Source organism: Peromyscus eremicus, chromosome 17, assembly GCF_949786415.1.
Source record: "Peromyscus eremicus chromosome 17, PerEre_H2_v1, whole genome shotgun sequence".
NCBI classification, from domain to species: domain Eukaryota; kingdom Metazoa; phylum Chordata; class Mammalia; order Rodentia; family Cricetidae; genus Peromyscus; species Peromyscus eremicus.
Window position 1 is genome coordinate 7,968,967 of NC_081433.1, and position 15,270 is coordinate 7,984,236.

The window sequence follows — 15,270 nt, forward strand, 5'->3', positions numbered from 1 at the left end:
AGCCGTTGCTCTCCAGACCTGCTGGGTCACATACGGTGTTAGTGAATGTGGCCACCGCCGCCTGAGCAGGAGGTTTCTTGGGGCAGCTGCCCACCTGCAGTGGTAGACTCTTTGGGTCCCAATCTGATGTCCCCTTCACCTCATGGTATAAGAAACAGGCTCTAATTGAGCAAAGGTTCCTCTTCCTGAGCCAGACTGGAGGACTCTTAGGGAGTCATCTCTGCCCACCATCACAGTGTATGATCTTCCCAACTGACTTGCTTAACTACCTTGAGAACAAATGCCCACAGCCATAGGTACCACACACACACACACACACACACACACACACACACACACACACACACACAGTGGGACAGGAACTTCAGCCCCTCAGCAGGTGGTTTAGGTTAGGGGGCCCAGACTCACAAACTCCTTTGCTTGGCCAGAGAACCCTCACTCACCTCTGGGAACTAGGCAACATAGAACTGCTGCTACCATGCCATCCACTGAAAGTAAAAAATCCCTGGAAGATAGGCTAAGATCTTTGTCTAAAGATAAAGGGACCTTTAACCCAGATCCAAGCCAAGGACCAATCCTATGTTGGGCTGCCTTTGAGTGTGTCCAGGAGTCTTCCTGGTGAGTGCACACGGACTCTGCTGAGCTGAGTGCTGAGTATGCATGCAGCCTCCCTGAGTTGGGCTGTATGTTAAGTGTGCATGTGTCTTCCTGAATGAGGCTGAGTGATACGTGTACACAAGAGTCTCCCAAGATGGGCTGTATGCTAAGTGTGCATGTGTCTTCCTGAATGAGGCTGAGTGATAAGTGTGCACAAGAGTCTCCCAAGATGGCCTGCCTGGTGAGAGCGAATGGAATTTCCCTGAGCTAAATTTGGTGTTGAGTGTGCATGGGCCCTGCTTCCTGAGCACGCTATTGGCTTATGAAGGGCTAATAGTGACCCTACCCCCAAACACATGGGCCTTAGCCCTGCTTGGATTAGGAGACTCCAGAAAGGTCTTGGCAAAGCCTAAATCCTGGCCTTATCCCAGACATTAAATTCTAAGTCTCTAGAATGAGCCTCACCCCAGAAGTTTCTGGAACTCTTCCAGACACTGTCATCCACCAAAGCAGGTGTTCAGAGCATGTCTCCTGCCTCCAGTCTTCCATTGCCTCTAAGCCCCAAGTTAAATGTTTGTGAGAACCAAGCCTACTTTCAGTAAATAGACTTTTTTCCCCAAAAAGGTTTCCTATAGTTTGCATTTTGCATAACTTTCCTAAGCAAAGTTTAAAGGTTCTAGTACAAAACCTCCCCCCAAATCAAGAGCTGGACAGAGTCCTTTGTAAACAGATTTTGCAAGATTGGGGAAAAATCAACAAAAACAGCACTTGATTTCCTAGAACCATAATGACCAAGAGCGAGGCTGGGGTCTGAGAGCAGAGCTCAGCTCCGCAGCCACAGCTGGGTCAGTGTTGTGGACACTGGAGAACACCATGTCGTGGCCCATTGGTCCTACATGCAGGTCAGGAGTGGGAAGACCACGATTTTACCCACCTCCATGAATGGACTTTGTGTCTGTCCTTAAGAACAAGAACTCCCTGGTCTCCAACAACCCCAGGACAAGGTCAGCACCCACACAGGTCCCGTACCAACAGAAAGACAAGCGCAAGAGTCTGTGTGGGTGTGAGGTCAGCTCATGGGGAACCGGAGTGGACATTGAAAAGGGAATTTACTCACGAGCACATCATGTTAGACCTCGCTCACCACTACAAACATTAAGAGAATCACCAATAATTTCAAAGCAAACAGAAAAGCCAGCACCCAGACCCTGAGTGTCAGGGGCCAAGAATGGGAACCCCAGATTTAGCGAGGCATCTCCCCTTGTGGCTCTGGCAATCAAGACCCAGGCTTCCTGTGGTGCTGGTAATGTGGGCACAGGCTCCCTGGGGTGCGACGGGGACCCAGGTTCCCTATGGTACTGGTGATGAGAGCGCGGATTCCCAGAGCAGATGATGATGGTTTCTAGACTGAGCACAGAGGCAGCCTCCTCACTCGGCTCTGCTCCTGATCCAGAAACAAGACCTAGCCAATGGCAAGAGAAAAGACTTCCTTCCGGATGGAGGAGGCTTTCACAGAGGCCATGCCCCTCCCAGTGCTGAGGAACGTGAGCCCCAGATGTCTTTGGTGTTTTTTGTATCCTGGATGGACTGGAGAAGCTGATTCTGGGGTAGACACGCTGTCCACCAGCCTTCAGACCTCGCCTGCCCTGCTTACCTGCCACTGTTCATCTGGCACTGTCTCGTTCCCCCTGTGAATTCTCTGTACCCTTCCTTTACAAGGCTACACATTCCTTGTGGTGGCGTCCTTCCCACTCACGGCTGGGTCCGGACCCAGGATGGCGCCTTGCAGGGAAAGGAGGTCACCTGCACAGAGGCGCCTCCACCGTCCCCTCCACGTCTACCTTTTCCTCCCACCCTGGCTGACAGTAAATGCAGAAAGGGAACGTAACGGGGGTGCATCTCCTACACAAGCCATCAACATCTAGGTCCACGGGTCACTCACTCTAGCCCTCTATGTGTTCTGAGGCCCATGTTGACCACTGGGCCTCCCGGGGCCCTGGACTTTGCCTGTCTGCAGACTTTGCCCTGCCTGGGCCAGCCGGGCTCTGGGTCAGCATGGCTGGCTGCGTCTTGCTGCGCCGGGGCCTCCTCCTCGCCTTCACCCTTACCCTTGTCCTGCACCAGGCGGAGCTTTCAGGTAGGCACTTGCTGTTTTTTTCTTTTAAAAACATTTTCTTTTTTCTTTTTTTGTATATTCTATATATTTCATGTAATACAATTCCATAGTATTTGTCCTTTTTTTCTAATGTAAAAACATTTTATGTACAACTGCAGGAGAAATAATACACAGATAGCTTGAACATAAAATAAAAACATTTTCTTAAAGCTGGGACCTCACTATGTAGTTCAGGCTAGTTTCAGCTCTTGGCAATCCTCCTGCCTCAGTCTCCCGAGTGCTAGAACCACCAGACCTAGCCATCTCCTCCTTGGTACTGCCCCAGTGGTTCTATAGATGGTACTGTCTCTAGGGGTCCTAAGGACAAGCCACGTTCTCATTCTCCCTCCTGAAAGTCGGTATGGATCTCATTGCCATGTGGTAAAGGCTGCTGAAAGGGACAGGGACCTGTCGAGCCAAGGACAGCCTAAGTCGTGCAGGACAAGACCTGGCTGGGCACCCCTTAGCCGAAGCTGGGCTGTAGCCTGTCCATCTAGATGTCGGGGTTCTTGTTCTGTGCCGAAGGACTGCAGGGGACAGCTAGCCTGAGCCTTGATCCACGTTGCTCTTTCCATCCTGGAGTTATCTAAGCCCCCATCCCAGCGTCCAGGAGTCTCTTCTGGGCCCTCTGTCTGTCCATGCCCTCCTCTCCCCCACCCTGACTGCAGCCCACGGCTCCTCAGCTCAGCTGTGGTTCCAGGCCACTAGCCTCTACTCTCTCTGCCTCCCACACTCCCTCCATCCACACCTGACGTTCCTCGCCACCAGTCACTGCATGTGTAACAGTTTGCTCAATGCCAACTCCCTGTGAGGGTGGAGCCCACACGGACAAGTCCTGTCCGCTGGCTCTCAGCACTGGCCTGGGCCCCTGAGCACGACCAAAGTTCTCAGGAAAATCACTGGTGTCGGGCCGAGCCTGCTGAGCCTTTGTGATCCACACGTGCCACAGCTTTAGCCAAACGGGGCTTCTTGGTACCTTGTATACTGGGGGAAAGACAGCTTGCGTACCTATGCGCGCCCTGTAGACAGGTGCTGTGAGCTGAGTGCTCCTCGTGAGCAGGGCTATGTCTCTAAGCCCTGTGGTAGCATCACTGTCCCTGGGGTGGATACAGGCATCTTGGCACATTAACGCCCAACTGTGGTGCATCTCTGAGGAAACCGTCCTCTCCCCTGACCACTGCCCAAAGTATCCAAGGTGGCAGCATGGATAGGAGATGCGCAGAGCCCAACACTATCCTGTGAATGGGCAGGAAGGAGAACTCTGTAGATCTGAGCTCTGTCTGAGGGAGTTCGCCTGAACCCACACTCATGTGAAATGCTCCAGAGGTGTCTGTCTCAGTCTGCCTGCTCAGGACTCTTTCCCACCATGGAGAAACCACTCAATCCTTACATTCCTTTATTGGATGTTCACATACAGACACTCCCCACTCTCCGTGAAGCATCTATCCCATGGGTCTGTCCACAGGTGGTGCATTTTTGCAACGCCGAGATTGGAAAGTACCAGTGTAGATAATGTTGAAGCGAGCAGTGATGTGCCTGTCCCGTATCATGCTTTCTGCGTGGACACTCAACTACCACAGCTAACTGAGCACAGCCTCTCAGGGCCCGTGTGTGCCTAACCCATAAGGGTCATCCACCCACTCAACACAGAAAATACATGCACAGCATAGGAATGACCAGCTAGCTGGCCTGAGGAGCACAGACCAGGCCCTGCTGAACAGGAGGGAACAGCATGCTCCAGCCGAGGCGAGGCACCATGTGAGAGGGCTCCTGCTCACACTGCTGCACCCCCACCCCCACCCCCCACCCGCAGTGTTTCTTCCAGCCTCGGAGGCAAACAAAGTTCTGGTGAGATGGAGACGTGCTGGTTCTTATCTCCTGGAAGAAATCTTCGAGGGCAACTTGGAAAAGGAATGCTACGAGGAAATCTGCAAGTATGAGGAAGCGAGAGAAGTGTTTGAAGATGATGTCGTGACTGTACGTGAGCCCCGCGAGCCCCCTGAGCCCCGAAAGCCCCCCCGCGAGCCCCGAAAACCCCCCCACCCCGCGAGCCCCGCGAGCCCCATGAGCCCCGTGAGCCCCGCGAGCCCCGCGGGCTCCCGCGAGCCCCCACGAGCCCCGCGGGGCACCCGTGCTTTCTAACTGTTCAGGCCCAGCTGTCTCAGGGAACAGGTTTAATTCGCCCATTTCCTTGTGGTGGGGTTGGTGTGAGCCTGACTTCACAGACCAGAAGGCAGACTTAGAGGTGGGAGCAAGCGGGCCTCAGCAGCAGGTGGGGACCACACTCTAGACTCCTTCTGCTGGGCTACCTAGCTGGGGAGGCCTGCCCACCACACCACAACCAAATCGCCAAAATCCACGGTTGGCACATGTTGGGAGAATTTTAGAAAGACAAAACTCTTCCCTTACACACACACACACACACACACACACACACAGAGAGAGAGAGAGAGGGAGAGGGAGAGGGAGAGGGAGAGGGAGAGGGAGAGGGAGAGGGAGAGAGAGAGAGAGAGAGAGAGAGAGAGAGAGAGAGAGAGAGAGAGAGAGAGAGAGAAATTTCCTATTCCATGGTCTGGATTAGGTGAATCCTTTTCTCACACATGCACGGACACTAACAATCAGGTAAGCATTTGGCGTTTTTAATTAGTCATCAGATTATCAGAAGACAGAGAGAGGGAGCCAAAATTTAAGGAACGGTGACTATTTTCCTGTAAATACTTCAGAATATAGCAGTAAAATATTGAGTAGCAATCTCCCAGGCTGGGGCGTGACGCAGCGGCGGAGTGCTGGTCTAGGTGCAGCTCTAGCTCAATCTCTATAGCACTGCAGTAGTTTTACACGTTAATGTAGCAATATTTAAAAGTGGTTGTGGATAAAACATTGGCTTCTTATCCATAGAGTGTTTAAATGTTTTTTTTTAAATTATAGTTTCTTAAAGATTCATACAGTACAGAGGATCCTTCTGAAACAGCCCATCTGTCATTTAATAAAAGTTTTTAAAGTAGCCCACCCTAAATTTCAATTTGCTGATTTCCTGAGTGAGGGAAAGAGTGATCATGACGTCATCCACACATCATTAGGAAGTTCGAGTATGGTTTGGGGACACACCACACGTCTGAGTAGCTCATGTGGATGTCCCACTCCAGCCTCCCCCACGAACCTTTAAAATTATAACTTTAAAAAAGACAGACAATCGCCAGGCATTTCCATAGAGTGAGGTAGAAAGCAGCCAGGGGGCTGGAGAGATGGCTTAGAGGTTAAGAACACTGGCTGTTCTTCCAGAGGTCCTGAGTTCAATTCCCAGCACCCACATGGTGGCTCACAACCATCTGTAATGAGATCTGGTGCCCTCTTCTGGCCTGTAGGGATACATGCAGACAGGAAATTGTATACATAAGAAATAAATAAATAAATCTTTAAAAAAAAAAAAAAAAAGAAAAGAAAAGAAAAAAAGAAAGCAGCCAGGAAGGAGGCGCTGTAGCTACCTTTGTGTCCTCACACACAACATCCTCCCTCTCCATGAGACATGGTAAGTAGCCTGGTAATAGTCCACTCCTGTTCAATGTAAACAGGCTGTTAAATCTCACAGAAAAAGTCCACATCCTCCAGATGAGTGAGTAAAACCCATGTTTTCTTACCCCTGAGTCCATCCATGGTAGATTGAATACAGAAAGACCCCACGGTAACGTTCTTACCTTTTGCTTTGGCAGGAAAGATTCTGGAAACAGTACAATGGTAAGTGCGTTCTCAGCTCTCTGGCCTGGGCTGAGGCTCAGGACAGTCTCCACTGGGGCCCATGGATTCACATTCTAAACCTGTGGCTCCTGGGACCTGCTGTCTGCCCGGGGAAGGTTGGTCCCTAGGCTCCCGCTAGCAAGACCACAGTGAGGCCTCTGGTTTCACTGTGCTGATGTCTGTGAGTTCCTAGGCAGCCGGGGCTCAGAAAACAGACAGGAGCCCTTCTTCACCTCATAGCTCATCCTGCTTCTGGGAAGGGCGTGGTGTCGGCCAGGAGATGGGTCAGATTTGATAACCGCAGCTGTAACCCAGATGTTTGTCTTGGGATCTGCTCTGTAGGCTATCCTCAGGAAGAGCATGGGGTGGGTGTCAACAGAAAGAATGAAAGTGAGTGGAGAAGACAGGGTGGGTGAAAGCAAGGACGCACTTTGAAATGGGTAGAAGGTCCTGGGGTGCGTGATAATGGTGAGAGACGGGGTTGGGGGCACATGACACCCAACGGGACAGGAAGCACCCGGAACTTGGTCTCCTCTTCCCTAGTGGAGCAAGCTTAGGATGCTCCTGACTCAAGGAGTCCACAGTGCACGCTCAGAGGCCCTTCTGCTTCCGTAGGAGGTTCTCCATGCATCTCCCAGCCCTGCCTCAACAACGGGATCTGCAAGGACTACATCCGCAACTACAGCTGCACGTGCTCCCCTGGCTACGAGGGCAAGAATTGCGCAATGGGTGAGGCCCCACCCACTCTCAACCCGTGATGGGGGAGGGCAAGAACTGTGCAAAGGGGGAGGCTCCACCCACTCTCAACCCGTGATGGGGGAGGGCAAGAACTGCGCAATGGGGGAGGCCCCACCCACTCTCAACCCGTGATGGGGAGGGCAAGAACTGCGCAATGGGGGAGGCCCCACCCACTCTCAACCCGTGATGGGGAGGGCAAGAACTGTGCAAAGGGGGAGGCTCCACCCACTCTCAACCCGTGATGGGGGAGGGCAAGAACTGTGCAATGGGGGAGGCCCCACCCACTCTCAACCAAGGATGGGGGAGGGCAAGATCTGTGCAAAGGGGGAGGCTCCACCCACTCTCAACCAAGGATGGGGGAGGGCAAGATCTGTGCAAAGGGGGAGGCTCCACCCACTCTCAACCAAGGATGGGGGAGGGCAAGATCTGTGCAAAGGGGGAGGCTCCACCCACTCTCAACCAAGGATGGGGCTCGGTGGGAGAGCAGCTTGCTCAGGCAGGAAAGGGTGCCCTGGGAACTTTGATACACTCATCTCAGGGGACTCCTTGGTTCCCCTATTCCACCCCACCCCTAGAAATCACCCACAGGTGCTGGCTGCATTCTGTGACCCACTGTCCAGCCCTAGCCCTCTTGAAATTTTCATAGCATAGGGTCTCCTTTTTTCCTCTTTCCCAACCATCCCAATCCACAATCTGCACACAAGTTGGAAGGGGTGCCCACAGATGTGTCTGACTGGTGTGCCAGTCAGGGATACTCTAGAGAGAGAAAAAGCAAAGCAAAGCTTCATAAGTAAATAGCCCCCCACCCCCATCTAAGCTGTAGGGTTTGAATGTAGGGTCTCGCACAGGCAGGCACACTCTCCCACCGAGCTACATCTCCAGTCCTTTTTACTTTCTATTTTTGATCAGGGTCTCAGTATATGGGATAGGCTACTCTTCCAGGTTTGATTCCCAGCACCCACATGGCAGCTCACAACCTTCTATAACTCCAGTCCCAGGGGATCTAACACCTGCTCTGGTCTCTGTGGGTGCTGCACCCATATGGTACACAGACACATATAGGCAAAACACCCCTCTACATAAAAAATAAAAATAAAGGAACTTGCTATATAGTCCAAGCAGGCCTCAGTCCTAATGATCCTCCCCTCTCAGACTTCAGAGTAGCTGTGATAGACACCTGTACCACAAGGCCTGACTAAGACAAGTCCTTAAATACACAATGCAAATGACCTCATGGGGCCAAGGGAATGAATTCCTGATAATTGTCAACTACAGAAAGAAATACATGTCACTCTTCCCGTGACTGTAGCTCAGAAGCAGCTCTCTGGGAGAAAAGGTTCTTCAGCCCAGATCTTTGCTCCCCACTCCAGATTCCCACACCACCACCTCCCGGGCAATTATGGGTGTCTCACCTCAGCTGCTCCGCTGCCTACACTGGTCTCTGACCCACCTCTTGGTCCGCTTTCTGCTCTTTGAAGGAACAATCCAAAGACTGCAGCAGCCTTTGCAGTGGGAAAGGAAACAGCTAGGGACATAATGCAATACCAGTCAGATGTCCAGGACTGGGTGACTCTTCCTGAGGCTGAACATGGGCGCCATCTCACTGTGTCTCCATGGACATACCTGGGACACTTGAGTGTGGGAAGCTTTATATGAAAACTGGCAAGCGGGGGAGAATGAGGACTGTGGATGTAGCTCCATGTTTTTATTTTTTATTTATTTATTTATCTTTGTACATGTAACATACAAACAACACTGGGCCAGGCGAGCCAGACCCACGCACAAGGAGACAACACTGACCATTCCACATCGGCATGGCTGGTTTTAGCTTTCTCTTCCCTTTCAGCTAAAAACGAATGTCACCTCGAGAGGACCGACGGGTGCCAGCACTTCTGCCATCCAGGGCAGTCGTCCTACATGTGCAGCTGTGCAAAAGGCTACAAGCTGGGAACGGACCGCAAATCATGCAGTCCAAGTGGTGAGTTCCCACAGCGGTGGGCCATCTCACCCTCCACGGCCCCTTCCTTCCTCCTCACGGTTACGGGGTGGAGTGCTGTGGTTAGTGAGATGTAATTGCTGACTCGGGGTTCTGGCCTCCACATTAGAGCAACCGGAGTGCCGTAAGTGCTTTGTGTCAGGAGGCCCATGACTCTGTTATCCAAACCGCCCCCTAAATAAGCCTGGGAGCTGGCAGTTCAGCTTTGCCTTGCTCCCCATGGCCACCAATGACCTCGAGTCTGCCAGCATTCAGATGAGGCTTCCGGCTAGCACCATGGTAGATCCCACGTCCACTCGGAAAACACTGATTTTCTTCTCATGTTGCCACCGCAAACGAAGACAAATGTGCCTGTGGGGCCCTGACTTCCAAACACATCAGGACTATGGAAAAAGACGGCCAGGATCCACTTAGCTTCCCGTGGCAGGTAACGGCGTCCGCTAACAACTTCTGTCCTGTTACAAACTCCATCTGTCATTTCCCCTTTCTGGCCCAAAATGGGTGATGACCGAGGGAATTGGGAACGAACTCTTTCCTGAGCTCCGTGGGTTCTCCGGGGGCACAAGCTCGGCCCTCTGCAGCACTTACTCCACCTTAGAAGTGTGCATTGGTTATAGTCACCAGGCTTGTGCCATGGCCCAGCCCCAGGGGACATGGTTATCTGTGCACAACCTCTGATCCACACACACCTCCCCCACCACCCCCTGGCCTGGCCTCCAAGCTGCTCCGTTTCACCTCCCATTTCTCTTTGTTCTCCTTGTCCATTGACTGACTTAGAACTGAAGCATTTGGAACAGTCGCTCTGGGCAGATATCAGTCATATCTAGAGCGATGTGATTGATATACAGAACTTCTCCCTGTCCCCAGCTCCATGCCACACACTGTAGGTCTCAGCTTTCTGGCCACTAATTTAGTCTCCGCGTGCTCTGCTTGTGACCCGGCCACACGGGTCTTGCTTTGTCTCGTGGTTTTATGCCCCATCTTGGCTTTGATGTCCCTGTGTTCCACCTTGTTCACCACTCGGGTCTCCATGGCAGCCTTTGACCTGTAGATCTTAATGTCCCATACAGCAGCCTTGTTCAGAAGGGTGTGGTACTCACCATGCAGAGAGCTAAGTTTCCGGTAGTCACACTAATATAAGTAAAAACAGGGGACAATAATTATAATGTTTTAATTCAATCCAAATCAATAATTGTAATGTTTTAATACAATCCAAATATATACTAAATATTTATAAATATAAAATATATCAGATTTCCATTTTCTTTATATGTATACATATGAGCAACATCAAATGGACTCAGTAGTGTGTGTGTGTGTGTAGTGAGGAAGAGGTCATGAATTTGAGAGGGAGTTTGGGGAACACACACCTCATAGGTCTGTGTGTTTAGGGCTGACCACGTGGGATAACCTATTAGGGGGCTCGTCCCTGGAGAAAACCGATTCTTCCTTTCTCAGTACACATCAATGGGCTGTTCTTTAAGGGTGGGGCTTTGTGAAATTTCTCCACCCACATTAGCACGTCAGCTGGTGTTGTCATTATGCATGTCTTGTTTAGGCAACTGTACTGCTGAGATTTTATGGATGTAGCTTCCCTGTTGTGTCTAGAACACTTTATCTCACAACAGGCATCCTGGTCTGGGTTTTTTGTTTTTTCCACCTCTTTCTTGAATTTCCCCTGGGCCTTAGGTATAGGGGCTGCATTGAAGATGTATCAATTATGTCTGGGGACCCCACAGCCATTGATTCTCTGTATTTTGACCAGTTGTGGACTTCTGTAACAGTCTCCATCTGCTGCAAAAGGAAAATAGAACTAACATTTATCAGGCTGTGCATGACCCCAGCTAGGCCTGGGAGTGTGAACATGGTTGGGGTGGGTAAGGTTTCAGGCTCCTCTCTGTCTTAATCTGCTGCATCTAATCTGATGTGAATCCCACAACTCACACCCTGTAGCCATCATCTACATACAACTTAGACCTTTTCTCTGCTTTGTCTCTGCTTATTTCTCTGGGTTTCTGGAATAGTAATTGCTGTTCCATCATCCTGCCTGCACCTAACAGTCCTGAGTAGCTCCATCATCCTGCCTGCACCTAACAGTTCTGAGTCAGCTCCATCATCCTGCCTGCGCCTAACAGTTCTGAGTCAGCTCCATCATCCTGCCTGCGCCTAATGGTTCTGAGTCAGCTCCATCATCCTGCCTCCGCCTAACAGTTCTGAGTCAGCTCCATCATCCTGCCTGCACCTAATAGTTCTGAGTCAGCTCCATCATCTTGTCTGAACCTAACAGTTCTGAGTCAGCTTGGTTGATTTTTCTCCTCAATATGGAACATAGTCATGTGTTATTTTTCTGCCTGGTGACTATTAGCGGATTGCAGAACTATAATCGATTAGTTACAGAAAGCTTTGTGCTCTATAAATATACTTCAGTGATGCTCTGGACCATGGTTAAGATACCTGGAAACAGCTTAATCCAATTACACCTTGCTTTTAGGCTTTCCTGGGGAAGGCCAGTGCAGTGTTCTGGGTTGGTTCTCTGGCTTCCCCTACAGAGACAAGACCCTACTGTGTTCTACCAAATGCTTGGCCACATTTTCAACTGGCTGGTATAGCACACTATTTGCAGCCTTCATGGGCCCCAGAACTGTCCCCTCTAACCCTTTAGGGTAAGCTTCCCTGGCCTTAAGTAGCTTCTCTTCACATGCTCAATATGACCCCTGAAAACCAGGAGAGCCTTTCAGCTCCCCAGTCGACCCTTTAGGATCCACCCTACAACTGTAGCCACTGTGTCTCCTGGTGCTGTCCAGTCCCTCGCCACCCTGGACTCTGCCCGAGTTACCCTTCCTGAACTGTGCCATGCTAACTTGGGAGTCACAAAGCGCTGGCCCCTGGAAGATCACAGTCCCTGGTGACCAGCCCTTCAATTCTGTCTGCTTTCCGTGTTCCAGGGGGAGGGAAATCCGACAGCTGTCACTTCCTTGGCCAAGAAGGGCCTCTGAACCTTGGCTGAGGTGTCAGAGCGCTGGTGGCCGTGGAAGAAACAGTGCGTTGTGAACGCTGACTGACTGTCCCTGGTGCCCCAGACTGCCACTCAGCTTTACTGTTCTCTAATCTTACACTGGCTGCTAACAGCCATTTTCTGTTTTTTAAAGGTCAAGTTAACAAATTCCAAAGGAAAGGACTTCTGTGGTGGTGTTTTAATCCAGGAGGACTTCGTGTTGACCACAGCAAAGTGCTCATTACTATACAACAACATTAGTGTCAAAGCAAGTAAGTATTTCTTTCATGAATGTTATAAGATCTCATTATAAATAAAAAGAATAATCCAACAGGAATAACATGGAAATTTTTCAACTAGAAATTTTGTTTCTAAAGCAAGACATGAAACAGCTTCAGTAACACCGAGGTAGCTGTAAAATCACATGCATATACAAAACAAGACGTATCTAGTAGAATGTGGGACACAGTGAGCCAATGCTAAGTAGCACCCAGCACAGGCCAAATCGTAGCAGTAGAGCAACCACCTGGACAAGGAGGGCTGGCTGAGAGCCATAGGAGCTGGGTTCAAATCCCTCCTCCCTATGATCTTGGGCTGCAACCCTGGATCATCTCGGGACATATCTGTATCTCATTTTCCATCTCTAAAGCCTGGACAATCATTTCTTCCCACTGGGAAGTTGCCATCATCAGCTACGGCTGTGCTCAACAGCCAATGTGAGCTTTGAAGTGAGCATGTCTCACTCTTCATCTTTAAACACTCAGGCCGAGACTTACCCTGAAAGAACTAACTGCGTGATGGTAAGTCCTGAGCGGCCATGTTCAGACTGGCCTGGAGACGTTCCTCTTCGCCGCTTCCTGTTTTCTAACCAGCCCCCATGCTGTCCCGTGTTCCAGAATAAAACTCTGACTTTTTTAGAGGACAGTGTGAAGAGGCCAGGGATCTGAGTTGACCCGGCCCATGCTATGATCTGCATTCAAGTCCCAGAAGAACACTGCCTCTCCCCCATAAGGGTTACACTGAGAAATCAGTTCCTGGAGACTAAGTCGGTTGGTTGCTCATGATTTCAGATGCTGGCCAGAGGATTGGGATCAAGAGCACTCACGTGCACATGCGCTACGATGAGGAGTCAGGGGAGAATGACCTCGCACTGCTGGAACTAGAGAAACCCTTGCATTGTCCCAGCTCAGGGCTCCCTGTCTGTGTCCCAGAGAGGGACTTTGCCGAGCATGTCCTCATCCCTGGAACAGAGGGTCTCCTCAGCGGCTGGACACTCAATGGCACAGACCTGGATACCACACCCATGATGCTTCCAGTCACACAGGTGGATGGGGAGGAATGTGGACAGACCCTGAATGTGACTGTCACAACAAGAACAAGCTGTGAGAAGGGCAGCGTGGCGACTGGGCCTTGGGTGGAGGGGAGTGTGGTGACCCGAGAACACAAGGGGACCTGGTTCCTCACGGGGATCCTGGGTTTGCCGCCACCAGGGCGGTCACACGTGCTCCTCCTCACCACAGTCCCAAGATACTCGATGTGGTTTAAACAGATCATGAAGTAACTGAAATCCAACAACGTGGCTAAGAGGTGGTCAGATTCTGTTAACATTGGAAGGCAATGTCTCTTTCCTTAGAACTTTAAACTTTCCTTTACTCTTAGGAATTCCATACACGCACACAATGAAACATGGCCACATCGCTGCCCCATTTCCCTTCTGCTGCTCGCCTTATATTCCCCTCACATGTCTTTTTCTGAGGAACCAGGAAGTCCCAGTAGTGCTACCTCCCATGCATATGCGTTATGATGGGGAGTCAGGGAGAACATCTCACCGCTAGAGCCTGAGAAGCTAGCTCCAGCCACTTCTGGCTGTGATGGGGGGCAGTCCACTGGAGTGCCTCCCCCAGCAGCTGTCAACTGCCAATAGCGCCTCAGTAAGGAGTGGGGCATGGAGCACGACCCACCCACCCCATCTAGGCCAGAATCTCGTCTGGCCTGACCTGGTGCAGTCTTGAACAGGTCACCACAGCTGCTGTGAGTCTGGAAGTGAACTCATCATGTATGTCTGGATTGAGCGTCTCATGACACTGCCCACCACTTTTCAGCTCGTATATTCTTCCTGCTTCTCTTCCACAAAGTCCCCTGGGCCTTGGAGGTGAGGGTGCGAGGGGATGGGGAGAGCTCATTAGGATACTCCACTCAGGACTGAACGCTCAGTCCCCTTTTCTCAGCCACTGGGACCAGTTATGCATCTTTGCATTAACTGCTGCCTATTATAAAAAGAAGCTTCTCTGGCCAAGCTGGAGAACGGTCCAGATCTATGGGTGTAAACACAAATACTTAGAAGACGATTTTTTTTTTTTTGTCCCCTCCCTAGAAGACGATTTTTAACACGGCTGTTTAGCAAATAACAATAGCAGCTTCTACCCTAGGGCCTGTGACCGCCCCAGCCAGGAGCTTTTGGCCAAGATTATAGTTCCAAGCATGAAATCCCTCCTGTGGAGCAGGCCTCAAACTCGACCAGAAAGCAGTTAACTACCCCACAGTAGCCATGCCATGACTGTACCAGTGGGCACATCTTGGCTGGCACGTCAGTGTTGTGGACCGGCGTCCAGCACTGGGTTGAGACCACTGATGCCTTTGCTCTGCTGCAGCTGGCACAGCACCATCCAGCACCATGAAAGCTAGCTGGCAGGGAGTTTCCTGGGTAATTTTTATCTAACCAGAGGCCTTAAGGGGGAAAAAAATGGGTATGTTAAATAAAATCAGTGTCAGTCATAAACCAGCTGAGTTACTGAACGGTGAGGGGCTGTGAATGCATGTGGTTGTCATACATGGTCTGACACACACTGGAACAGACATCTCTGGGACAGAGGCATCTCAGAATTACCAGTGAGACAGCAAAGGCAGTCTAATTCTGATTGTGCATGGCTCACTGTTGGGAGAGAGAAGCAGGGTTAATATTGGAAGACAACCATGGGCCTCCTGATAAGGCTGTACTTAGACACTCTAGGTGAAGAAAAGCCCCTCAGCAGGTTCCAGGGAGTGCTGGAGCCT

General features: G+C 50.9%; 1 protein-coding gene across 1 annotated transcript; it reads left to right on the forward strand.

Moving 5' to 3' along the window:
- Nucleotides 1-2,652: 2,652 nt before the first annotated feature.
- On the forward strand, nt 2,653-15,211 carry Proz (protein Z, vitamin K dependent plasma glycoprotein). Its single transcript, XM_059244395.1, has 8 exons — nt 2,653-2,734; nt 4,566-4,729; nt 6,463-6,487; nt 7,103-7,216; nt 9,072-9,203; nt 9,563-9,648; nt 12,371-12,488; nt 13,287-15,211. Exons 1-8 carry the CDS (start codon nt 2,653-2,655, stop codon nt 13,775-13,777), a joined length of 1,212 nt encoding a protein of 403 aa, XP_059100378.1. The 3' UTR covers nt 13,778-15,211.
- The last annotated feature ends 59 nt before the right edge of the window (nt 15,212-15,270 follow it).

Coding starts and splice junctions, on each gene's coding strand:
- Proz (XM_059244395.1), top strand. CDS start 2,653: ATGGCTGGCTGCGTCTTGCTGCGCCGGGGCCTCCTCCTCGCCTTCACC. Junction 2,735..4,565: donor GCACCAGGCGGAGCTTTCAG/GTAGGCACTTGC, acceptor CCCCACCCGCAG/TGTTTCTTCCAGCCTCGGAG. Junction 12,489..13,286: donor CAACATTAGTGTCAAAGCAA/GTAAGTATTTCT, acceptor TCATGATTTCAG/ATGCTGGCCAGAGGATTGGG.